This window comes from Chiloscyllium plagiosum, unplaced genomic scaffold, assembly GCF_037043375.1.
Source record: "Chiloscyllium plagiosum isolate Xiang-an unplaced genomic scaffold, Cpla_swu_hap1 HiC_scaffold_10, whole genome shotgun sequence".
Classification (NCBI taxonomy): Eukaryota; Metazoa; Chordata; class Chondrichthyes; order Orectolobiformes; family Hemiscylliidae; genus Chiloscyllium; species Chiloscyllium plagiosum.
In genome coordinates, this window is record NW_028270148.1 from 46,684,199 (window position 1) to 46,709,655 (window position 25,457).

The 25,457-nt window shown below is 38.5% G+C and overlaps 1 protein-coding gene across 1 annotated transcript in view; it reads right to left on the bottom strand.

The window, feature by feature from the left end:
- Positions 1 to 3,691: 3,691 nt before the first annotated feature.
- tgfb2 (transforming growth factor, beta 2) overlaps positions 3,692 to 25,457 on the bottom strand; it is a 98,124-nt gene continuing 76,358 nt past the window's right edge. The window contains exons 3-7 of the mRNA XM_043695788.2: positions 19,675 to 19,807; positions 19,429 to 19,539; positions 15,515 to 15,692; positions 10,479 to 10,632; positions 3,692 to 8,027 (exon numbers count right to left, since the gene is read on the bottom strand). Coding sequence (XP_043551723.1) covers positions 7,869 to 8,027; positions 10,479 to 10,632; positions 15,515 to 15,692; positions 19,429 to 19,539; positions 19,675 to 19,807 — 735 coding nt within the window. The 3' untranslated portion in view covers positions 3,692 to 7,868. The remainder of the gene's footprint in view (positions 8,028 to 10,478; positions 10,633 to 15,514; positions 15,693 to 19,428; positions 19,540 to 19,674; positions 19,808 to 25,457) is intronic.

Consider the following 25,457-nt stretch of genomic DNA (forward strand, 5'->3'; position numbering starts at 1 on the left):
TAATAAGTTTTTTTAGAGGATGAAGGAGAGACTGAGTGAGTTAGGAAGAGGAATCCACAGATTGCAAACTATACAGCTGAAGGCATGCTCCCAGTAACTAAGCTAATAAAATCAGGGTTACTCAAATAGCACATATATCTCAAAGCATTGTGAGGCTGGATGGGATACCAGGGTTAGAGAGAGCTAATGGATGTATTTTAAAACAAAACTTAAAATCAAGGCATTTTTCAACCAGGAGCCCATAGGTCAGAAACCACAGGGGTAAATGATGAACAGAACTTGGCATGAGTTAGAATACAGGTGACTGATTTTTAGATAATTTGAAGTGAGAGGGTAGAAAATGTTCACTGGCGAAGTGTGCTTTAGAATGATCAAATCTTGAGGTAACAAAGGATGGATTAGGATTTCAGTAACAATTCAGCTAAGGTCGAGTCAGAGTTGGTTGATGATGCAAAAGTGGAACTAAAAAGTCTTTGGATGGCATGATGGCTCAGTGGTTAGCACTGCTGCCTCACAGCATCAGGGACCCAGGTTTGATTCTTGCCTGTTTGTGTGGATTTTGCACGTTCTCCCCATGGTTGTGTGGGGTGGTGCTCTGGTTTCCTCACGCAGTGCAAAGATGTGCTGGTTTGGAGGATTGGCCATGCTGAAATTGTCCGTAGTGTCCAGGGATGTGCAGACTAGGTAGATTAGCCATGGTAAATATGGGGTTAAGGGGACTGCGTCTGGGGGGATGCCCTTTGGAGGATCAGTGCAGACTCGAGGGCAAAATGTAGGTCTTTACACACTGTAGGGATTCTATGATTCCTGGTGACAGAGCTGATATGTTGTCAGAACTTTGTCTTGGGGTTATGTAATACAGTGAGATTGCAAATAATCTGGTTTGGCCTCAGGCAGGTGGAAGGAGAGGGATAGATTCAGTGGCTAGCAAGTGGTGTTTGTGGTTGTGAGTGAAGATAGCCATAAAGTTTTGTACAATGCATCACAATCCTGATAGCAGGATGAATTCAAAGTGGGGGATCCTGAAAATGAGTACTGGTAAATGATAAATATAAGCTTCATGAACAAACCACCTCCTGTAACCTTATCTAATTACGGATGATCGCTGGACTCCACCTTAGGAGGTGCCTGCAACATATCTTGTTAATAGGGTTGCCAGAATCCTTTATAATGTGGGCAATGCCTCTCCATCAGCAAAAGCAACAGAAGTGCCATGGACACTTTCCAGTGGAAGGGAATTAGATGTCACTGAAGTAGGACTGGGATTATCAGAGACATCAGTCTCCAAGAAACGGCAGCAAGAGAATGTCTGATGCTGGGGTACAGATATCCTTGTGGATCACTGTTGGAACATATTGGAACACCTCTGATCCATTTTCAGGTTTCTGAGACACTGGGGAAGCTTCAATCACCATTGGGAAAACCACTTGGACCAAGAGAATAAAGTGGCTTGTTATCACCCTTAATTGGATATCTGTCACAACTGGGCAGAGTGTTCTGAGGTGGGAACATGTTGGAAATACTGTATGATGCACATTTCTTACACTCCTGCTTCCACCTTGAAAGTAGGAAAATTCAGTCCAAAATTCAGATTTGATCTTCTGCAAATTTAGTTGCAGGGAATTTGGCTTTTCCTCGTATATGTTGAGGGAAAGTAATGGGCACAAATGTTAGTCCAGCAAGCGACTTCCACATCCCATTATTGAATAAATGTTAAAAGCACTACACAGTGGACAAGCATATTACAAGTGAGAGACCAGAGATGGGCGGAGAGATGTGATGGTGGTTAGGTAGAGCTGTATGTCACCAGTGGACATGTGGTACCTGAAGATTTATATCTGGACGATGCTTCTGAGCGGCAGCATGAGAGGGCCGGCTATAATATCAAGAAAAAAATAATACATTTTAATAGATACTCAATAGGTCCCTTCCTAAAGTCACATCAGAATAATCTTTTAGTGACTTTAAAATGCACATGTTCTGGTCCAAGATTTACATGTGTGTAGCCTGGTATACAGGAGGAGTAGAATTATTTTCCATGTTTTTGAAGTTTCAGTTGGAAAGGTCAATTTTTCTGCCATCAAATGACACCTGTTCACCAATAACTGAAGTCAATGATACTCAATTCAGTTTCCACTAAAAGCAATTGACTCTAGCTCTCATCGCAGGTGACGGCACAAAACTTTAATGTCAAAAAATAATGAGAACAATTTCTGATGACATCGAGATGTCATTTTACACAATATGGCACCCAAGCCATTCTGATAAAGTTGAGGTAATTAGTGTCAAAGGAACAGCACTGGTTCATAAAGATGGTTTCTGTTTTAGGATGCCAATAATTGTATTCCAAGAACATCACTACAGGAATTTCTCAGCTCTGATTCTTTAACCTAATCATCATCGGTTGGTTTATCAGTGGTCCTACTCCATCATACAGTCAGGAGTCTGGCCTGATCATCTGTAGTTCTGTAATTTTCAGTGATACCCACATCCCTTCTGATAATGAAGCAAACCACTTCAGTCCAGGATATGGATAATGTCCAGGCTTGGGTGAGCAAGTGACATTCAAGGCAAAGTCAAAGGAATTGTAGGACCAAAGCACTGACTACTATGGTATTGCATCGACTCATAGCTGCACTCCTTTTAAATATACAGTTTGCTGCTCAGAGAATTCAGTCATTGAATTGAACCCAGTCTCTTGACTTCTCCATTCGTTTTTTGTTCAATTTTTAGGTTGAGCTTCCAATTTACTCTATCTAATAAATAACGTTATTTAAGATTTTTACTCACCTTTTATCGTTTGCTTACCAATCCCACTACCTAATTTGGAAGTTTGAGTAACATTGAAACTATTGCTATTTTAACACTTACTTTATTGTCAGAAAATACAGCAATACATATTTCACAATAGATGGAATTACACTATCAGGCCAATCTGAGGCTCGTTTCTCAGGTCTGTAAAGGCAGAGGCTACAAATCGTGCAAATGGAATGGTTCTTCCAGCAACAGGATGCATTCAATTAAGGTAGATTAACAACTGAACCCAAAGCTCTGCAGACTTAAATTGTATGTAATGGAGCATAAAATAGTCAACAACAATTTCTGCACATCTGTCCATGATCTACCTCACTTCACTTGGCACCGATGCCTCAATTAATACCATCTGTCAAATGTATTAGAATGAAAATTTCAACAATTTTTTTTCTGATCAGTGATGGGTTAATCAATATAATTGGAATCAACCTAGCAAGCATTGGTTGTTTAAAATATCCCAAGTGTTTGAAGTATTGCCTCATTTTACAATTGATATGAATTGTTAATTATCAGTTTAGAAATATAATATTGTGAGGACTTCCCACAAATGTTTGAAGCATTCAAAGAAGACCTGATGCTCAAAATTTCGACTGCCAATAGTAAATTAGCTAATCAACCCACTTTGGGCAAGGTAGGGAATTGTCCACTTAAATAATTCACTAATTAGATTATAATACTAATCCTGCATTTTATATAATGTGTCTTTGAGAACTGAGATAAGTTGTATTTCAACTAAGTGTTTTAAGCCAGTTTTCAGTCAACAGACACCTGGACTATGATCTCTCTAGAAATCTGAGTAGGAACATCTTGGACCTAAGTCTGTGATACATCTGTAAAATACTTTTTTATATAATAAGTCAAGGAAAGCCAAAAAAAGTAAAACTGAAATAATTTATTTAACCACTAGAGCACCACAAAATTTGCAGGCTTCACAGACATACCATGTGTTAAAATACATAGTAATTAGCCAACAAATATGTATGTTTGACCAAAATGTACGTTTGAAAGATAAAACAAGAAGAAAGCACCCACCCTCCCACCCAAGTGGTAAGATCATCAAATGTCCAACATTTACTAAGGATCAAGAAATAAGTGTACAATATTTAAAAACAATAGTTTCAAAGACGTCAGCATTACAAGAAGAAGCTTAATACTAGTATCAGTGCAATCCTGAGGAAGAGAAACTTCATTTTAATGGGGCAAAAAAAAGGAAATATTGAGCAAAATACAGATTTTTTTTTCTAAAAAAAGCATTTAACATTTGGCTGCGTCCAGCGCAATCAAGTATAGTTCGACATTCTGGCATCCCATCTCCTTCTATTGGAGCTAAAAGACAAATTATCATGCCATTCATATATAGGACCACAAACCATCCACTATGAATGACATTCATAAGAGTTTAACATAGGCTATCCCCAACAAAAGTGCTTACGACTGGCATTCCAGATGTCAGAAGCTATTTTCAGGTATTTATCTACAATGTATACGTTGTGAATTTCAAACGATGCTTAAAAGTGTTAGATTAGAGCTAAATTGAGGCCACTGTCTTCATGAAAATAGTATTTGGCAAACATCTTTTCATTTGTCTGACACAATTACCTCATGGATGCAAACCCAGCCAAAATGTATCATTGTGTCATTTTCAGGCAATATTACAATCATGAAGATGATGCATGGGTCTTCTTCTTTGCCAAACTAAAAAGAAAGTTGGCCAATGGCATTTTTCTTGAAGGCAATGGCCCTTTAAAATGATTTACTCTTTATATCCCAAAGAACAATGAAAATCATATGGGAATTAGTTTAACAATTCAAAAAGATCAGAAATGAATAGACAGTAATATGAAACAAGTCACATGATTTTATCATCTAGTATGATGAGCATCACAGAAGTAGGGGCTTCCAAATGGTTTTAAACGAGTGTCCTATACACATTAGTGAGTCATGAGAAGTAATAAAGGGGATTTGGATATTTATTTTATTTAGGCAACTACATCAGCACATTTTCCACTGTATATCTTGTGGAAGCTGTCAAAGGTCACTGCTTATTTCCATGAGTTAACTTGTGAAATTTTAGCACACAGTTTCTTGCATATTTTTCTAGTGACCTTATGTTTACACTTACCAAGTGAATGGAAATAGTCACAACAGAAGGACGTTCCCATAATTTAATATTGTAAAAACCTTTAATAGTTATTATGAAATGGCATATGAATTAAAATATTGAAAGGAATAAAGGGTCTATGATCAAACTTGGATTTTTCAAAATCCCCATGGAAGTAAGTCTTTCCATCCTTATGTTCATGTTGTCCTTCTCAGCTAAAAGGTGCAACCACTTAGGCGATGCCTGCTATTCTCCACCCCCACCGTAAATGCTATTCCATTGTCACTCACCAGAAACATGTCAAGATCCCAAAAGCCATATGTAAAGGTATCTGCACCCTCCACCCGACCCCAGTTATAGATTCATAGAGCACAGAAGAGGCAATCAGTCCAATGTGCCGACTGGTTCTTTGAAGGAACTATCCAATTGGTTTCAGTCCTCTGTGACTTTTCCTTTTTATCCCACATGGGATAGGCATTCTAAGCATGTATTTTCAGTAAGGAGTGATCTAGCTACATTTGTTACCAGCCTGCAGATCCTTTACTGGAATTTACCTTCGATGTCCTCGTGAAGGGGTAGCATTTTGCTATCATATCTTGCAAGGGACTGGGCTGTAAAAATGGGGAATATAACTTCGCAATCCTGATCAAAATCGGACCATTTTTTATAGATCAGGAGTGGAACATAGAATTCCTGAACAAGAGACAGCACTTCAGTGTCATGGGAAGGGGAAATATTTCTGGTTCACTGTCCTTTCACCTGTGGCTCTCAGAAGACATACACCATGCCTCCCCTTCCCACAGAATGTTTCCAGATCTTCCCTTTCCTATTGCTATACAGGTAGAGAAAGAAAGGAAAATGTCTTGGGGGAAGAAGATATCCTAGTATTCATAAAGTTTATTAAGAGACTCTGTTAAAATCATAGGAATTTCTATATAGTTTACATACCAAACAAATACTTAGCACTTTAAGTATGCTCCACTATTCAATAAGATCGCAACTGATCTGATTTTAACCTTAACTCTACGTTGCTGCATACTGCTGATAATCTTCCATTCCCTTGGTTTCTATGAAACCTGGTTTTCTTTCTCCTTCCTGCAAGGAAATGTTTAGTCTCGGCTTAAAACAGGAAGTTTACCATGTGAAGTGCATCAGACATAGACCCACATCTTCTCATTGCATGATGCAACATGTTACGACAATCCTAATGTGATCCTGGACCAAAAAGATATTGTCCTATTATTATTGTTAGCCTAACCCCGGGCTAGAAAAGCAATCACGTATTCCAATCAGATGGGTGCTACATCTAGGGGCTGCCCTTGCAGATAAAATATATCAAGCTTAGTGTAAACAGAAGCATCACTTTCACATTGTTGTGCTATTTTCTTTATTTTTAACAATACTGTACACATTTCAATTTTGTGTTGCTAACTGTTCACTTATAATGAAGTGAAAACAGAAAAGAACAAGTAATTTAAAAACAAAAGTTATGAGCAGGGTTGGAGTTGGAACTTTGTAAATTGGCTGATGCTCAATTTGCAGGGAGGATCAAGTCAAATTAATTTACCATATATCATAAATGGTATTTGGGAGAAAGAGGTATTTCCTTAACTGCTCCTAGAGATGAAGTTGAAATATGGAACTCCAGAAACAGAAACATCAAAGGTCATAATCCTCTGTATTTTGCTCTCTGAATTTGTTGTTGAAAATGTATAAATGTATTAGCTCTAGAGTTGTAGTAGTCTGCTCCTTATAAGCAGTCTGGCTCAGCAGGAGAGCAGATTGAAGACATGGCAGAAAGGTCAATGTGCCTGAGTTGGTGCATTTCTGTTTTTAATGTCTTGAATATGATGAGTCCCACAAATTGTGCACACTGACCTCTGTAACCAGCTCTCTGATCTATGCTGGAGTGGAGCTTCACAATTTCTATTATCTGGAAATGCACGTACAAATTTGTGAAAACCAACACTCAGAAAATATCAGCAAAAATGCCTTAGAAAGATTTACCATAATGTAGTGAGTTCAATTTATGGCATTCCTGATATTCCAGTCATTGATTTTAACAGCTGGAAAATGAAATCAACCATGTCAACCTCCATGGACGATTCTCCAATCAGCACTTCTGCCGAATAAATCTCTGCACCCGAAGCAGAGGTGACAAATTTCAGACTAATGTGCTTCTGAATTTGTTGAAGCTAATTCAGAGAGTAAAATGTTTGGTACTAAGTGGAAAGAGCATTAAGTCGAACAGTCAGTCCCTTTTTTTGAAAAATCAACCCAACTTTCAACCCTCTCACCATGTCACTCAATCTTTTTTCTCTTCAGGAATGCATCTACTTCATTGGACACATCTGCTATAAACATGCTAGCCTTTGCGTTTGAAGTGCTCCACCTGATGTACCTTCTTATTTGTAACATGCAAATTTTTAAGCCCAAATTTTAATTATCAGCATTCCTTCAACCAATGCCATATATGACTGATGGCAAGTGCACACTTGCTTGCTGATTACAAAGCTTGCTGTCATCTCCCATCACTTGAACCAATAACACATCCCCACAATGGACATAACAGTAATACATTTGACTTTGTTGGTGCCCTAACAAAGGAGTATATATAGGATGCCAATTGCATAACAATACACAAGAGATCAAGTAAGGCACGGGACCTGTACAGCATTTCCACTAAGTGGGACTCTTTTTATTTCACATATTAACACTTACAATTTTTCCAGTGTTTTTGTCTTTTAAATTTAAAGATTCTGTGTCTCATCTATCACACTAAATTAGTAGGTGAAGGATAGGAATAAAGCCTTCAATGTACATTTTATTTCCTTTTGCTTCTGTTGGTAGTTAAACGAAAGAAAAAGTTCCAAATAGTTCAAACTAGTACCATGTATTGTTCGTTTGTTTAACACTGATGAACCTGGGATTTTCAAGGGAGTTGTATTCATTCTTAGCTGCATTTGCAAGACTTGACTACCATGTTCGAAAGGTGTTCAATTTTGGGAACTTTGCCAACGAAGTAGAGAATAGTGAGAGGCTCCAGGTCTTGAGAAACACAACATGGGGAGGCAGAAGCTTCAGGGTTTATATTGTTGTACAGACTAAGTATCTGAAATAAAGAAAACATCATTTAATCTGCTGAATAATCTTTTCGAAACACAGAATCAGGTGACCTGGGTCATTCTGGTAGGAAATTTATAAATTGCTGAAACAAAGAGTGAATGATCACTTGAGAAGTACCTTAAATAAATCCTGACCTATTGGGACAAAGGTAGTTTTGCAGTTTGACCATTGACCCATTGAATAAGCAAAAGAAATTGTTATGCAATTTTCCTACCATGTCAGATTCTGAAATATAATTTTATGGTAACATCACAGAAACATTCTACCACTAAAAAAGATACCACATACAGGGTGTTCTTGACTTTTATAGAACACTCAACCCTTTGATGGACACAGATGGCAGTGAAAATATTTAATATAAATCCATGGCAATGTGAGAAATGCTGAAGTAAGTTTTGCCATTACTACAGTATGTCACCTTTTGGCATCTATAAATATTTTGACTGTCTCCTAGGATAAAACAGAGCTGTGTTATATCTCTAATTCCTTAACTTCTTATTAAAAAAAGTATATTTTATTAAGTAAGCAGCAAATGGTTGTGCTGATTGGGCTCAAAATGGGTTGTTATTCAAAACTTTAATGTAATCAAAATGATTGCCAAAACTCTACTGGCTCAACGGGTTTGACTGCTACTATCTTAACCTGCCCGTAGGTTGAGATATAACACCCCAGAATTCCTTCAAAATGGTTTTACAAAACTAGTGTAAGATAAACTAACTAAATAGGCAAAACAAACCAAAAGAACTGCGTATGCTGCAAATCTGAAATAAAAACAGAAATCGCTGGAAAATCTCAACAGGTCTGACACATCTGTGGAGAGAAATCAGTTAACATTTTGAGTCCAGTGACTTCCTAAGAAATCCTAAGAACTAACAACTAAACGGGCAACCAGCTATTTTAAGAAAAAATTGAGAAATGTTGATTGCTAATGAAAAGAGTGGAAACTAGTTGTAAACTAGTGTCAACTTTCAAGGAACAAGCTGAATAGAGATTCTCCTGAATTGAAATATTTCCGATGATGGAAACTATAAGAATGATAGAAAGTAAAAGGAACAAAAACAGAAAGTGCTGGAAAAACTCAGCAGGTCTGGCAGTATCAATGGAGAGAAAGCAAAATTAATGTTCCGAAATGTTAACTTTGCTTTCTCTCCACAGATGCTGCCAGACCTGTGGAGGTTTTCCAGAAATTTCTGTTTATGGTTTGCAGCATCCACACCTCTTTTGGTTCTTTGTTCAGAAAATATGAGTATTTGTCTGAAAATAATGTGAGGTAGAGGTACTCTTCTACAGGAAAATTGCAGAATGGGTCAACTGCTATAATGGAATATTGTTGTATACTGCTGTACAGGAGCAATGTGCTGGGTTACCCTACTGTGTAGAAACAGTATGAGGTGTGGTACTCGTTAAGAACAGTATATAGATAGTTAATGTTGTGCAAGAACAGTTTGAAGTGGGTACACTGCTGCATCACAGCACCAGGGACCTGGGTTCGATTCCAGCCTCAGACAACTGGCTGTGTGGAGTTTGCACATCCTCCCTGTGTCTGTGTGGATTTCCTCCAGGTGCTCTGGTTTCCTCCCATGGTTAGGTGGTTTGGCCTTGCTACATTGCCCGTAGTGCCCAGGGACATGTAAGTTGTATGGTTTAGTCCTGGGAAATGCAGGATTACAGGGAGTAAGATAAAGCAGAATGGTTCTGGGTGGGATGCTCTTTGTAGGGTCGATGCAGACACAATGGGCTGAATGATCTGACTGTATGAACACAGTGCTTTAATGAAACGTCATATAATGGATAGGTTGAAAAAGTTATGCTAAAAGTCCTAATAATTCTGTTAATAACAGTTGTAATAATTGGACTGCAGCCTCAAATATAAAATATGAGAACACCAAGGCCAAAGATTTGACTTCTTTGCTGTTCCCTCATTTGGCTATTTGATTGCATTACTCTCTGAGTTGTATATTCAAGCATCCAGTTTTCCAACTGCATTGTGGTTTCTCACTAGATGTTTTGAGCCCAGAACAGTTAAACTTACAGAACACTGTGCAGATGAAAAGTGATACTGCTTCCAGCCTGACAAAGCTTACTAATTCGAGAAAAGAATTTCATAGAAATTGGGCCAAGGTGGACCACACCCCAACTCTTTTCTCCTTCAAAAACAAATTTTCGGATTGTGGATGATAAAATTGTGTTTGCATTGCTCAATCGTCATACTTCCACAGAGTAACTGTTCATTTTTATACATCTTTAATCATTAAAAATTGATTGGAGAAAATATAAAATGATAGCATATGATGGTTGTTTTTCCTGATACTGCCTCAAAAGTAATCGAACTGCATGATACAAGTGCAATTTAACAGCAATGTAAAAGACAAATATTATTTAAAGTTTTCAATGTAATAGTGAGAATGCCTTTGTTTCACTCACAAACAGTACTCACCCGGCTGTGTTGAGTATCTGAACTCCACAAGTAAGGACAGGCCCCAGCACAGAAGTTAGCCTGATAGCCCTTGGGTTCATGAATCCATTTCCACCCCAGGTCTCTCCGGAAATCAATGTATAGTGGGCGTAGGCAGCAATTGTCCTGCACACTTCTGTTCAATAGACAAATATTCACATTTAAATAACAGGCACCTTTTTTTTCAATGTCTGCTTTTCTTTCCCCTTATCTCCTGAAGCTTCTGACTTATGCAACGGTCTGCCCAAAACATGATTCCTTTAAGTATAGTTCTCAGGATGCAGGCAGCACTGGAAAGGCTGGCATTTACCGCCTATCTCGCCCTGAACTTTCATACAACTGGTACAACTGAGTGGCTTATTGTACCACTCCAGAGGGCAGTAAAGATTCAACAATGTTGCTGTGGTGTTGGAGACTCAAATTAAATACGAAACAGAATTTTTTTTAAAAAGCTGTTTGCTTTTTTTTCCCAAATCTAGCAAAACTCATTGGATAAATGTATCAGTTCTGGAAAATTATATAAGGCTATCAACTCAATGCTTGACTGTGATTAGAAAAAAAGACAAACAACGCTATGTTTTGCAAAAGCAGAGAGATAGACTATAAATCAAAGGAGATTCCATCATTCCTGTACAAGGTGTTGGTCAGTACTCATCTTGATTACTTGACTGTGACCTTGTTAGGTGCAACCTGGTTGCTGTGTTTCCTACACTAACAGTGACTACACTGAGGAAGCTGCTCTGAATGTTTTTAATCAGGAATGCAACTGAAGCAGTAGTTTCCCAAATCCATTATTAAATCCAGTACTTTGAGTTTAATATGTGATCTCACTTAAAAGCACCAGTTCTCCTGTGAATAGATACTTTACATGAAAGTGACATTTATTGTTCATATTTGCCAGATTTGGAGGAACAGAAACTAATTTGCACAATCAGATATGTTTCAATGAAACATAGTAAATAATTACAATAAATGTCCAGCCTGAAGCTGTCCCTAATTTCTTTTTGGAAAAGCAAAGCAATAGGTGCATTTGGATAGGTATTTATGTGCATTTGTGCCAGCCTGTTCCAGTCCGGTTATAACACTGGCATCTACCTGGCAATGTGGAAAATTGCCCAGCTTTGTGCAGTCCACAAAAAGTAGGCTGAAATCATCCCAGCCAATTGCTGCCCCATCAGTCTATGTTTAGTCGACAGCAAAATGATGGAAGATGTCATTGACAGTACTATCGAACATCACTTACTCAGCTGCTCCCTGACAATCAGTTTGTTTTCCATCCACCCACTCAGCTCCTGACTTCATTAAGACCTTGTCCAAATATGGATAAAAGAGCTGAAGTCCATATAGAAAGGGAGGGTCACTGCCCTTGTTGTCAAGTTGACCGAGTGTGGCATCAGGCCAACCATCTCAGGACACTCCAAACGAGTTCCTCAGGGTACTGTCCTATGCCCAACTATCTACAGCTACTTCATCAATGACCTTCCAGCCATCAAAACATGGTGGGCACAAGAGTGACCAGAGGCTGGTATTCTGTACTGAGCAACTCATTTCCTGACATCTCAAAGCCTGTCCATCATCTACAAGATACAAGTCAAAGATGCAATGGAATAAATCCACTTGCATCTTCAACATTACACACGAAACTTAACATCATCTAGGACAAAGCAGCCTACTTAACTAGAACCCCATCTAATACCTTCACCATTCAACACCGATTCATAGTGACAGCAGTGCCAATATCTACACTGCTACAGTGTAGCAACTCATGAAGTCTCCTTGGACAGCATCTTTCAAACATGCTACCTCTACTAGCTAGAAGGACAAAGCCAGTACATACATGGGAACATCACCACCTGCAAGATTCTCACCAAACCAACTTGTCTTGAGACTATATTGCCTTTCCTTCACAGTCACAGGGTCAATTCCTTGGAACCCCCTCCCTCAGCATAACATGAACTGCAGTGTTTCAAGAAGGAGACTCACCATCACCTTCGCAAGGATGAATAGGAATGGGCAATAAATGTTGGCCTAGCTTATGACACTCATTGCATAAATGAATGAAAAACAATTGTCATGTTATCAGACCAATAAAATTAAATCTAAAAAAGGCTGTTGAAAGATTGTAATATATTAAGTGTTGCAGTTGAAAAAATATTGCTTGTCTTTATTAATGTGAGAAAGAAAAATGAGATGTGGTACAATATAGAATTCTATGTTTCTACTAATGCTTACATTTTCACTAAAATTAGCAAAAATGTGAGCTTAAAACATTTTAATGAGACCCAGGTTTCATCTCTAAAAGGACACCCAAATAGATGAGAAGATCACATTCAATTATAATACTTTACAACCTAGCCTTTATAGCCTATTACACTGATTGAGAAATCTTTCATAACATTCATTTATCTGAACATTTTTTGAAATTGTAATCTTTGTTATGTTGGCAACTTTCAGGCAAAAAGTACTTGCTAAGACTTTCAGTACACAATACCTTCAGTATTGTTACAATTTTGTTTTCTAAAAAATGTTGATGTTTATACCTTGGTTATGAATTTATAAAAAGATAAACAACATGCTGTCCTTTGTTACTACTCTAACTAGCTTTAGCAGCGTGAGATACAATATAAGTAACAGTGCAGAGAAGAACTACTCTAATTCCAGGTTATCTGAGGCAGCCATACGACAAAAGTTAGGCTTGCTCCTATATTCGAGGAGGGGAAATTTGTGGTTTAGTCAACTGCTAGGGATTAGCTCAGGAGTCATTTTAGGGGAAGCCTAGCATTAGGTTACTTGCCCATTGTCTTGGCTAGAAAATAGGGCCTGTCACCTGGGAAGTTGAAGAGTAAGATAACAACTTAAATATTTAGTATGGTAAGAAGATAAGCTCTGAATATGAATTTGCGAATGTCTAATTTACCAAATAAATAGTACAGAAATCTGCTCTTTTATTTGACAAGCATTTTCCCTTGTGAATTGTTTAGTGAAAATTAACTTGCTATTTCAAATACTAAGATGGTTTATGATTGTTAGAAAGTTATGTTTTATCTTTGGTCTTGAGGAATGCTTAATCCCCATTCATAAAGGTCACTTCATCATCCAATATCCCATCTGTGTTCCTTGAGAACTTAGAAGGACTGAGGTGGATAACATTCTAAGATTGAACCTCTCACTTATATTTCAGAGATATTTTCTTGTTAGGCTTTTTCATGAAGCAGCCTTTTTGTCTGCCTGGTTCAACATATCAAAGATGTTTCTTTATCTCTAGCATGGGGCAGACACCTGGTAAAAACTGGCATGAAAGGGCATTCATGTTTGAATTGTACTGAGACAAAAAAAGGTAGCATAGGGGAAGACTGTCACAAATAAAACCAACTGATTACACAGGCAAAAAGGATAAGACCGTGAGGACAGCAATTCCGTTATTATTGTAGGAAACCCATAATTTTGTGCTAGATCAACACTTTTTCAGTAAAGCTTGCAGTCCCAACGAGTGTGCTCCATTTCAAGTGTGATCAGCCAAAAGATATACTTCATATCAGATCGATCAACATAGCAAAGAGTATAATAATGTAGTCGTCTTTCAAAAGGAATTTGACTATTAATCGCTACAGCACAAGCCAGCAAAGATAGCCTCACAGGGTTACACCTGGTTCCATGGTCTCAACTGGTTAGGGACAGAAGGGCTACAGTCATCGCAGTTTATGTCAAAAAATGGTGCAAAGATGAAGATTTCAGATTTCCAATGGCATCAGCAAATTCTGTAGAAGTAAAAGATGTACAACAAGGGTAACCTTGATTTGCTCTTGATAAGTGTGAATTTAAACCTGCAGGTAAGGGGGAAAGGCGAACAAGGCTGAGTTTGTCAGGAGTTCTCCTGATTATTCCCTCCCACCAAACAAAAGATCTATGGAAAGGTTTTAATATTAATCTTTATCGCCAATAGTAGATAAAGGTGGCCTCAAAAATAGTAGGGAATGAGATAAAAACTATGCAAAGCAAATAACACTAGGCAGGGTTATGAGGGATAAAAATAAGAATTTAGAGATAAAATAAGGAGAAAAATGCATGTAGATAAAAACATTAATGAATAAAATTAGGAAACTAGGGCAGTAACAAACAAGTAGTCAGTAAGTTCAGCTAAGAGATTAATGAGCAGATTTCTATAATTTAGCCTGTATTTTGCAGAGCACTAAATTGTTTACAGCTTTGAATATGGAATCTGCAGACAGTTTAGAGAAATAAAAAAATTGTAAACCTATAAAAATGCATAACCTGGACACATAAAAAAAGGCGAACTGAATTCTTGCATTTACAGTACAAACTGCACCTCCTAACCTAACATTCACACTTTCAGTCTGTGTCTACTTATGTTAGCACTAGTTAACCTCCAGTTAATGCCCACTACATGCATACAACTAAACATAACTAATGTTAACAATGGGTGATTAGGAATTGGCATGGGAGTAGAATTTTGGGTGAGTGGAATTCTCATTGGAGAATGGTACACCAGCCAGAAGTACACCACAGTAATTGATTGTAAAGTGACCACAGTATTTCCAAGAGCTACAAAAGTGTAGAAATTGAAATAGTAGAAGATGTTACAATGGTGGAAGCAGTTGGTCATTGTGATAGAGAGGTTATGGGTTTAAAAATTCAACTTATGGGTCAATCAAGACATAAACGATTGGATCTGACACAATAGTGAAGTAATGTGAGCTTGTTGCTAATGACAAGAGAAATAAATTCATAACAAAAAGCTTAAGACAATGGTTTTGATCTTCCCAGTTATTATCTCAACCTAATGAATATTGTCCCCCCTCCCCCCCCACCAAATAAAACATCAATGGAAAGGGTTTTAATATTAATATTTATCATTAATAATAGCAGTAGCAACTAAGTTGATTGATAGAGCAATGAAGTCTCAGTGTTTAAAAATATTCCACTTCAAGCCTCAAAACATGGTGAGTTTACAATGATACATAGGGCTGAAGGATGTGCAATGTGGGCATGTACATTACCTAAAACAAAATGCAGCATCCAGTGCACGTTTCTTCCGCCGACTAGATTGTTGTGATTCTAGTCTATAGGTTGGTAATAGCATGAGGAGAAGGTGTGCCGTTTTCCCATTATAATGATTACTTTTCATTTTTCTCATATCACCACTGGAATAATCTCTTGGATAGTTGTCATAAATTCCTTTAAAAATAACAACTCTTGTTAGAAAAGGTCACAATGCATATTCCTTCCTTCATGACATGTCACTATCGCAGTCAGGCCTTCTGCAAAACCAGATCAGATACTTGACTTATTCCATATTAAAACTGAAACATTTCCCCGGTCCAGTAACAATGTACATTGAATTAATTCTGGCTATTCCCTCATTTTCAGTTTCTGAGAGAGAGAGAGAGAGAGAGAGAGAGAGGAAGCACTCTGAAAAAGTAGGATTAGTGTTATCCGTACAATTGCCTCTCCTGAATGCTAATATAAAGAAAGAGTCATATCAACACAAGCAGAATGGCCCATCTGAACTGGTTAGTATCTATTTGTTTTCCTCTTATACTGAGCAACTAAGATAATTAGGGGGCGTTTTAACGTGAAGGGGAATGCAGGTGTCAGCGTGCAAAGGACATCAAAAATGGGAATGCTGTAGGAACACATTGACCTCTGCAATTAACTTTGGAATGTGATCAAACATGTTGGTATCCTTCATGGGAAAAGCAGGTCTGTGATTTAAATATACAAATGTCTGCAGCTTTAACCCTGGATTCTCGCTTTAACTGCCGATGCACAGATTTCATGGCAATCACCAGGGTTAACAACCCAAGCACAGTTAGAGTTAATGGAACTATGAAATAGTCAGGCTGGGAAGCCTTTAAGTACCAAGATATGACAGTTGCTCCCTTGCCTCAGTGAATGAGTCTGATATTTTTCCTGCATGGGTTAAAAATGCCTTTATTTCGCAACTGCTATATGCCATTTGTATCTTTTTTTCTCTCTGCAAAGACTGTATGGGGAACAGACTGAATTTTGTATGTGGTTATAGATAGTCTTTTTAGGAAAAAGGTATATTTTTTGCAATAAACAAAGAATTTAACGTGAGAGCTTGCTTTCTTGGATTTAAAAGTGATTTTTCACATTTGAACAACATTTGTGCTCCCTTGGACTTTATTATCGTCTGGCTGTCAACCTTCTCCACAGCCTTGGAGCAACTAATGCAGCTCGACTCTGAATGTTGTTGAGCAACAAGAGAAGCAGCAGCAGAAACATCAGCAGCAGCAGCAGCCTTCCCCTTAGAAACCTGCTGAGTACCAGCTTTCTGAATGAAAACCGAAAGAACTGCAGATGCTGTAAATCAGAAACAAAAACCTGCTGGAAAAGCTCAGCGGGTCTGGCAGCATCTGTGGAGAGAAATCAGAGTTAACGTTTTGGGTTGAGGAAGGGTCATTCTCCTTTCTTCCTGTCCCTGGCTCAACCCCTGAGCTAAGCCCAATGTTAACATCAGAGCTAGTTCAGGACATACAAAAGATTAAACTTGGAAGCTGCTTAGCAATTAGCAGAAATATCCCTTTAAGAGCAAGATTTATCCCAGACTAAGCCAACAAAAATCAGACAGATAATCCACTGGGAACTGCAGAATTTTCCGCTGGACTGCCAATCAGCAACAGAATGTTAATATTTGCTTCAGTTTGTAATTGACTAAAATATAGAGATTTGTATTGAATAGTCTGTACTTACATAGTGTGCAAATGGCAACAGGAGATGCAAGCCCAACATTTGCATGGTAATGAGGTGAAAAAATGTCTTGCCCTCAATTTCCTCAATATCTCAGCTGCACCTCTTTTCACTGGTTCCCCTTAAAGGTGAGCTTTTACCTTGTATCTCTTAGATTGGAAAATCTGAGGGTACCCAATCAGCACTGTAAAATCTGACAAAAGGTAAGTGGGCGACATTTTTTGTAGCTCAGTTAGATTTTCAGGTCTGATGTTTTCCAAAAGAAGTCTTTTAATTTAATTTTGTAGCTGTATTCCTGTCCCCACCCTGTTTGCTGGTCATTGATGTTGTCAGTGGAATGGGCCTACACCAGAGGTGTAGATGTAACTATCTGAACATTTACCTCAGGCTGTCACATGCCTGGGCAGAGGGCAGTGAAGAAAATGAGTCCATTAGGTCCATATGGACTTGCAGCCTTTATTTTTAAGAGGATTCATCACCCCAAGAGAGACCTTAAATGGGTAAAATCTGACATTAATATAACAGCATGCTAAAACTTTTGAAAGCAAGAAACTCAAATGGCACTGAACCTGAGCTAAATGGGTCATTGCTAATTTCTCAAACTCTCCATTAGTCCTGCCTCAGGACTCCCATTTAGATACTGCTTTGAAAATAACTTCAATAATTGATTATACTAATTAAGGCTACTCAATGCTTCAGTTCAGGGCTCTCAGATATTCACTTGGATTTAAGTGTTTCTCTTGGTAACTAAAATATTTTACTTAATTGTTAGAACTTAAAAGATTCAATGTTACATTACTGTGAAATTCCATAAATATGACCTAACTAAGGTCTGTTAACTTAAGGAATCTCTGGAATGCTTACTGTTTCCAGTAGCAAGATCCATTTTTCCAGCAACTGTAATGTATGTTACTGTAGTGCTGTACTAAATGCAGTTACAGCTGCTCAAAATCCTGAATTCCAGTGGCGGTCCTAGCAATGATATGGAGAAGTTAATAAAATGGAGTTTTAATAAGGACTAACATAAGCTTAAAAACAGCTCAGAGCCAAGATGGACAAAGTCAAATGTTAATAAGTTATATTATGGCTTATAGCTGATTCATTTTAATCTAAGAATATCAAAGTACTATTCTCCAGATACTGTTTTGGCACTAGTCCACTTTTGTTACCATTTTCTCACTGCTATTAAATGGCAAATTTTGATTCATTGGTTTGGCTTTGTTGGAATATTTATGTTATGAAAAACTGGACAATTATTGTTTATCAAAGACACAAGCCATATTAAAACAATAGTAGTAAACTAACTAGTCAGACAAGTCATTCCCATTAACATGAACCTTCGACTCACTGTCACAAAATGGAAAAATATTTTCCGAGTAATTATGTTTTTCTTGTTTTTAAGAAGTAGTTGTCGCTGACATTGGAGAATGAATGTCTTCATCCCAAAACAGTTACAAGGAAAATCCTTGGAGAAGTTTTAAAAATTCTTGGCTGTAAAAAGGATCTGTTTTAGAATGTACATAAGTATCAATAGCAATCATTTTTGATGTCAAAAGAGTCCCCACCATGGACTCTCTCTGACAGATCAGTGCATGAGTTGGTATGTTTTGGGGGCATTCAAACTTGATCCTCTTCCTTTTAGGAAACTAAACAATTTTAATCAATGTTCAAACAGGACAAAATGGCTACTTTTTACAAATACCTCAGAAACTGGCAAGGCACTGGCTCAATTTGAATACATTACAAGGGATAACCATCTTCTGTCTAAGAGACCTTCTTAATTACAAGCTGGAGGCTAAATAGTTATTTCTCAGTCCTAATCTCTCTGGTAGTGAATGATCAATTGCCATACACTTTCAGTGCAAATCATGAATATTTTGCTGCAAAATCCATTCAAAATTACATATGCAATATGATTTTAGCGGGTAGAATTGGTTTTGTTCCAAAGTCATTCTAACTAATCCTACTATTAAAACCAGAGCCTTTACAATCTATCAGTAAAACTCAAAATGGCAGCTATAAATGACAGATGACACAGGACCAAAGGAAATTTTACATGAAATTACAACACAGGCCTTAAGCAGACAATTGAAGCTGAAACCAACAACTTACAGAACTGAAGGAAGTACCATTGCCCAGGATAGACTGCATGAAATGTTGTAATTTACGTGAGATTATTTGTAAATTGTGTATTATTTACCTGCAAATCTGGCTTCTAGCTCTTCACTCTTATTTGGTATAATATAATTATTTGAAGGCACAAATGTACAACATGGGCAATGTAGACTTATCTTAAATCCAAGGTTTCTGTCTGCAAAACACAAAATATTGAACAATTTAACGCACAGCATAATGCATATTGTTATAAAGTCAAAATTGATATTCGTAAAATATATTTTTGAACAATATTGTCATAAAATGAAAAGTTAAAATCAGAACACTTTACCTCGATGGAGAAGCCATTCATTAACTGTCTCAGTGACGTCAAATGACAGCCATTCTCCTTCTGTTCTCGTCCGTACAACTTTACTGTCAATATACCGTTGGGATGGAGACGAAGGTTCTTTAGATTTTAGAATCTGAGGATAAGAATGTAATAATGGTATTTTTTTTCCCTGATAACATCCATTTTAATCAAAGATTATTCATTTTCCCTAAGAATGGGACAGATTTTTGTTACTGGCCAGAATTTTGATAAAAATGCCAGTACATGGAATCTGGCAAGCAGACAGCCTGTATCGCCTTAGTGAGCACATTGTAGAAAATTTCTTCTGATGATGTTTGCTGGATGGAACAAAATAATCCTGTCAGGAAGCTGACTTGTGAAGAGAAGGAAATCAAAAGGAACCTTTCAGTAGAACTAAACTGAATTTATGAGGCAACCAGATTAAGAGATTTAAGGTGAATGGGTCCTCAACTAATCTTATTTTGCCTTTGAATAATGAATTCCAAAACTATGAACAGGAAAGCAGGGTGGGGAGTGAAATTCTGAGCCAATATTGAAAAAAATTGAAATCCTATCCAAAGAGTAGATTTATCACAATGGGTGGTGGAAAAATGAAACCAGGTCTGATGTAGATACTAGGTGAATTGAAATTTTAATGACTGTGATAATAGATTTTTATTGGGTCACAGTACAGAATGATATGAATAAATGGTGGAAAAATGGAACTGAGATACAGATCGGTCATGATTTAATTGAATGGTCGTATATTCCTCTAATCCCATCCATTACTACTGCGTTTTACAATCTGATAGAGCAAAATTTAAGTGTCCTGACTTTATTGGATGGTTTTATTTATTTTTACTTCAAGGTGATACACTTTCCTCAGTATATTTAAAAGTTCTGAAATATTTGAATAGGGTTGTAGTCATAGAGATCTACAGCACAGACAAAGTTCCTTCAACCCATCGAGTCTGCACCAGTCAAAAACAAGCATCGAACTATTCTAATCCCATTTTCCAATATTTGGCTGTAGCTTGTCAACCTTGGCATCGCAAGGGCATATCTAAATCCTTCTTCAATGTTATGAGGGTTTCTGCCTCTACTACTGGGATGGCACAGTGACTCAGTGGTTAGAGACCCGGGTTTGATTCCAGCTCAGGTGACTGTCTGTGTGGAGTTTGCACATTCTTCCCCATTTGCGTGGGTTTCCTCTCGGTGCTTCAGTTTCTTCCTACAGTCTAAAGATGTGCAGGTTAGGTGGATTGGCTAAATTGACCATAGTATTCAGGGATGTGTAGGTTAGGTATATTAGTCAGGGAGGAATGTGTCAGGGTGGGATATTCTTTGGATGGTCGGTTTGGACTTGTTGGGCCAAATGGCCTGTTTGCACACTGTAGAGATTCTATGATTCTATCCTTACAGGTAGTGAGTACCAAATTCAGTGCAAACTCAGTAGATCCATGGAGGTCATACATATTTCCAAACTATTTTATTCAAGTTGTTCATTAAATACTCAAGGCATGCACAGCTGTGCATTGACAATCCTCCTACTCCACATCTTGCACACATTGCAATTTGTTCCTGAATCAAAATAGATCTTATGTCTTTGGTTGTGGCTTATGTGTAATATTTACATCTTTATAGCCTTGAATATACAACACAAATGAAATATATTCACATGAGACCATTCAAGATATTGCAATCTTATCTTTTCCTGAAATCACACATAAAACATACTTCACTGACATATCAATTGAATGGGATGTTTTGTATAACCTGCTATTAGAAAGAGTTATGAACTATGTGTTTTCCTCCACCCTTCATGGTTTATCAGATAGTGTTACATTGAAGAATGGTACATTGAAGATGATTACGACCCATTTCATCCAACTGACTAGCTGTAGTCAAGCTGTACCTCTTCCAACAAACTCAACAGAAGGTTTTCACTGTTTACCATTTGTAGCAAAATTGTAAACATGTGTATGAAGTGTACATTTACAAATCAGCATGACAGTAACATAGTTCTCTGTCTTTCTCTGCACATTATGCAAAGTTGAAATACTCAATAGTGGAGGAAAAGCTACTGTTGCTGACAACTGCAAGACAGATAGATCACTTGCTTTCTGTTTCTTGTTCCAGGCTTCTCTACTGCAGCCGTTCCTTTCTTGGAGAGCATATGAATAATAATGCAGAATGCAGCTACCAGCATTCAGCAGGCCAAGCACGGAGAAGAAGTATGATTGGATATTTTTGATCTTGGACTAGCCAGCTATTACCGAGCAGGCGATTCTGCCGTTTTACTGGGAAGACAGAATAGGCAGATACATAAGATGGAATTTAATTTTCTCTGTGTGAACCCAGGCAGCTTCCCACTTCAACTCCAATTAAGTCTGATACAGGAAGGTTCCTGGACAGCTTTCCCACTTTCCAGGCAAGTCCACATTTAGTGTCTAATTAGGGGTTTCTTCCCACTATGATAGATTTTCCAAGGCACACTGTGCTTGACTGAGAGACCCAGCATTTGGAAAGGGGAGCCAGCTGAGTATCATCCTCCCACCTTTGCTGCTAATCCCCCTACACATCCATGAGTGCCCCATTATCCTCACTCACCAGCGATGGGTCCAGAGGCAGTCTGAGTTCTCTTCCTGACAGAAGCCATCACCACTCCCCCATGACATTGCCTGCATTTGACAGGTACTAACTTCTGATTGGCTCTAAAAAAGACAGAAGGTCTGGCTGTGGGGTTCTTGATGCTGGAGAGGGCCTGCCACTGGCCACTTAAATGCCTGAAATTACTTGCAGACTTTCCCAAAGAGGCAGGCTCCCAATTCCCTGGAATACTGTCCAGTTAGACCAACAGTCCACTTTTTGAGGTAACTGTTGTTTTGCTTTTCCAGGAATTGTTTAAAAAGGTAGGCATTCCTTCTCTATATTATCATGGTGCAAGCACTATTTTTCATAATAATAATATCACACAGTTATTAATTGCCAATTTCTTTGAGGAAAATGGTATAACTTGGACTGGGGGAAAGGCACTATGTCAAGCATGTTATTCTGTCAGCAGAACAATTTATTTTTATTCATCGATGGGATGTGAGCATCGCTGGCTAGGCCAGCATTTATTGGGCATCCCTATTTGCCCTTGAGATTATAGTAATCAGCTTCGGTCTTGAACCGTTGCGGTTCAAGTGGATTAAGTACAATTAAGCAGGGGGATTCTAGGATTTTGACCAAGCAACAGTGAAATATCTCCAAGCCAGAAATGGTGTGTAGCACAGAGGGGACCTTGCAGGTAGTGGTTTCCCATGCATTTGCTTTCCTTCTCCTTCACAGTGGTGGAGGTCACAGATTTGGATGGCGCAGTCAAAGGAGTAGGGCATCTTGTACAATATGCACAGCTCTGCCACTGCATTGGGATGAATGGGATGAATGTTATGGCTGGTGAACAGGAAGCCAATAAAGCAGGCTTTCTCCTGGATAGTATTAACTTCTCGAATGTTATCGGAGCTGCATTCATCTAGCCAAGTGGAGCATATTATCATCACATCCATGACTTGTGCTTCATAGATGAACAGTCTTTGAGGAGCCAAGAACTGAGTTACGCACCTCAAAGTTCCCAGCATCTGACCAGTGCTTGCAGTGAAAGTATTTATATGGCTAGTCCAGTTCAGTTTCTGGCTAATAGTAACCCCCACGCTGTTGACAATCGGTGATTCAATAATAGCAATGCCATTGAATATCAAAGTTGATGTTTGGATCCTCTCTTGTCAGTGATAGTCACTGCTTGGCATTTGTGTGGTATGAATGTCACTTGCCACTTATCAGCCTATGCCTGAAAGTTGTCCAAGTCTTTTTACAGTTGAACATGGACTGTTTCAGTATCTGAGGAGTTGTGAATGGTGCTGGACATTGAGCAATCATCACCAAAAATCCCCACTTCTGACCTTAAGATGGAGGAAAGGTCCTTGATGAAGCAGCTGAAATTGGTTAGGTCTCGGACACTACACTGAGGAACTCCTGCAGAGGTGTCATGGAGGTGAGATGATTGACCTCCAACAACCACAGCTATATCTCTTTGTGGTAGGCTAAGAGCATTGTGGAAGATCCCACACAACCCTCACTCAAACTCTGCTCCCTCCTGTCATCTGGCAGAAGATACCGGAGCATTTGGTTTCTCAAAGCCAGGCTGTGCAACGGTTTCTTCCCCCAAGCGATCAGGCTCCTTAACACAATATGATTAGACTCTTTCCCCATCTGAAGTTCTTTGCATGACTTTGAATTGCTGCTAGAAAAAATGTCTATTACTAATCATTCTTCTATTAGATTGTAACTTGTGTGTTTTGCACTTCTTATGTACTTTATGCCAAGTATGATTATGGTACGTGCTGTCCTTGTAGCACCCTTGGTCCTGGAGGAACGCGGTCTCGTTTTTACTGTATCAGTTGTATATGGTAGAAATGACAAATAAAAGCTTCTCTGTCTCTCTCTCTATGACTTGAGCTGATGGAGTTTATTTTCAGATTCCCATTGACTTTGGATTTGCTAGGGAGCTCCTTAATGCCAGGCTTGGTCCATTGCTGCCTTAATATTCCAACATTGTCTCTAGAGTCAGTATCTTTATCCATCACAGGACAAGCCTGTACTAAGGTCAGGAGCTGAATAATTCTGGTGAGACCCAAACTAAGCATCAATGAGTAGGTTGTCACTCCACAAGTGAAGCTTGACAGCACTGTCAATGTCCCCTTTAATCACTTTGCTAGTCATTGAGAGTAGACAGGGGCAGTAATTAACTGGGTCAGATCTATTCTGCTTTTTGTGAACAGGGTAAATTTAAGCAATTTTCCACATTGCCAGGTCAATGCCAATGTTGTAGCCCCTAAGCGTGTGATTAACTTTGGTGCATAGGTCTTCAGAAAGGCAAGAACTTCACTAGGTTGACACCTCATTTTAGGTATGCCTGATGCTCCTCCTTCGGCACTCTTCACTGAACCAGGGTTGCTCCTCAGCCTGACTGTGTATTGGGACCATGAGGCTACAGAGTATATTATTGTGCTGCTATTGATCCACAGCACCTCATGGATGCCCAGTTTGATTTTCTCGAGGTGTTCTTTCTTATTTAAAGCAGCACTAATGTCACAAAATGCAGTGTTGGGTATCCTCAATCTGAAGATCAGACTTTATCTCTACGTGGTCTGAGTAGTGGCAACCCTAACCAATTCTATCATGAACAGGTGTAGGTGCAACATACAGATTGGTGAGGAAGAGATAAAGCAACTTTCTCCCTTTTGTTGTTCTTTCCCCATCTGCTATGGATCCAGCCTAGTTACTACATTCTTTAGGGCTTGGCCAGTGGGTCAGTTTGAAGCTATTGTATCACTCTTAGTAATGAGCACTGGAGACCCACACCCAGACTATATTCTGTGCATTTGCCACCCTCCATCTGCTGTTCAATATGGAGGAGTACTAATTCATCGGCTGAGGTGAGAGCTGGTCAGGTAGAACTGTCCATGTTTTATCAAGTAACATGATACTTGGTCTGAAATCAATGCTGAGGGCTCAGAACGGAATTCCATCTTAACTGTATACTATTGTATCACCACCTTGACTCGACTGCTGGCCAGCTCTCCTAATATTTGGCACAAACTCTCAGATGTTAGTATAGGACCTTGCAACATCGACAGGGCTGGGTTTACTGTTGTTGGTTCCAGTGTCTAGCTCAATGCAGATGGTTCATCTGATTTAGTTCCAATTTTTATGGTAGCCTCATACAATTGAATGATTCG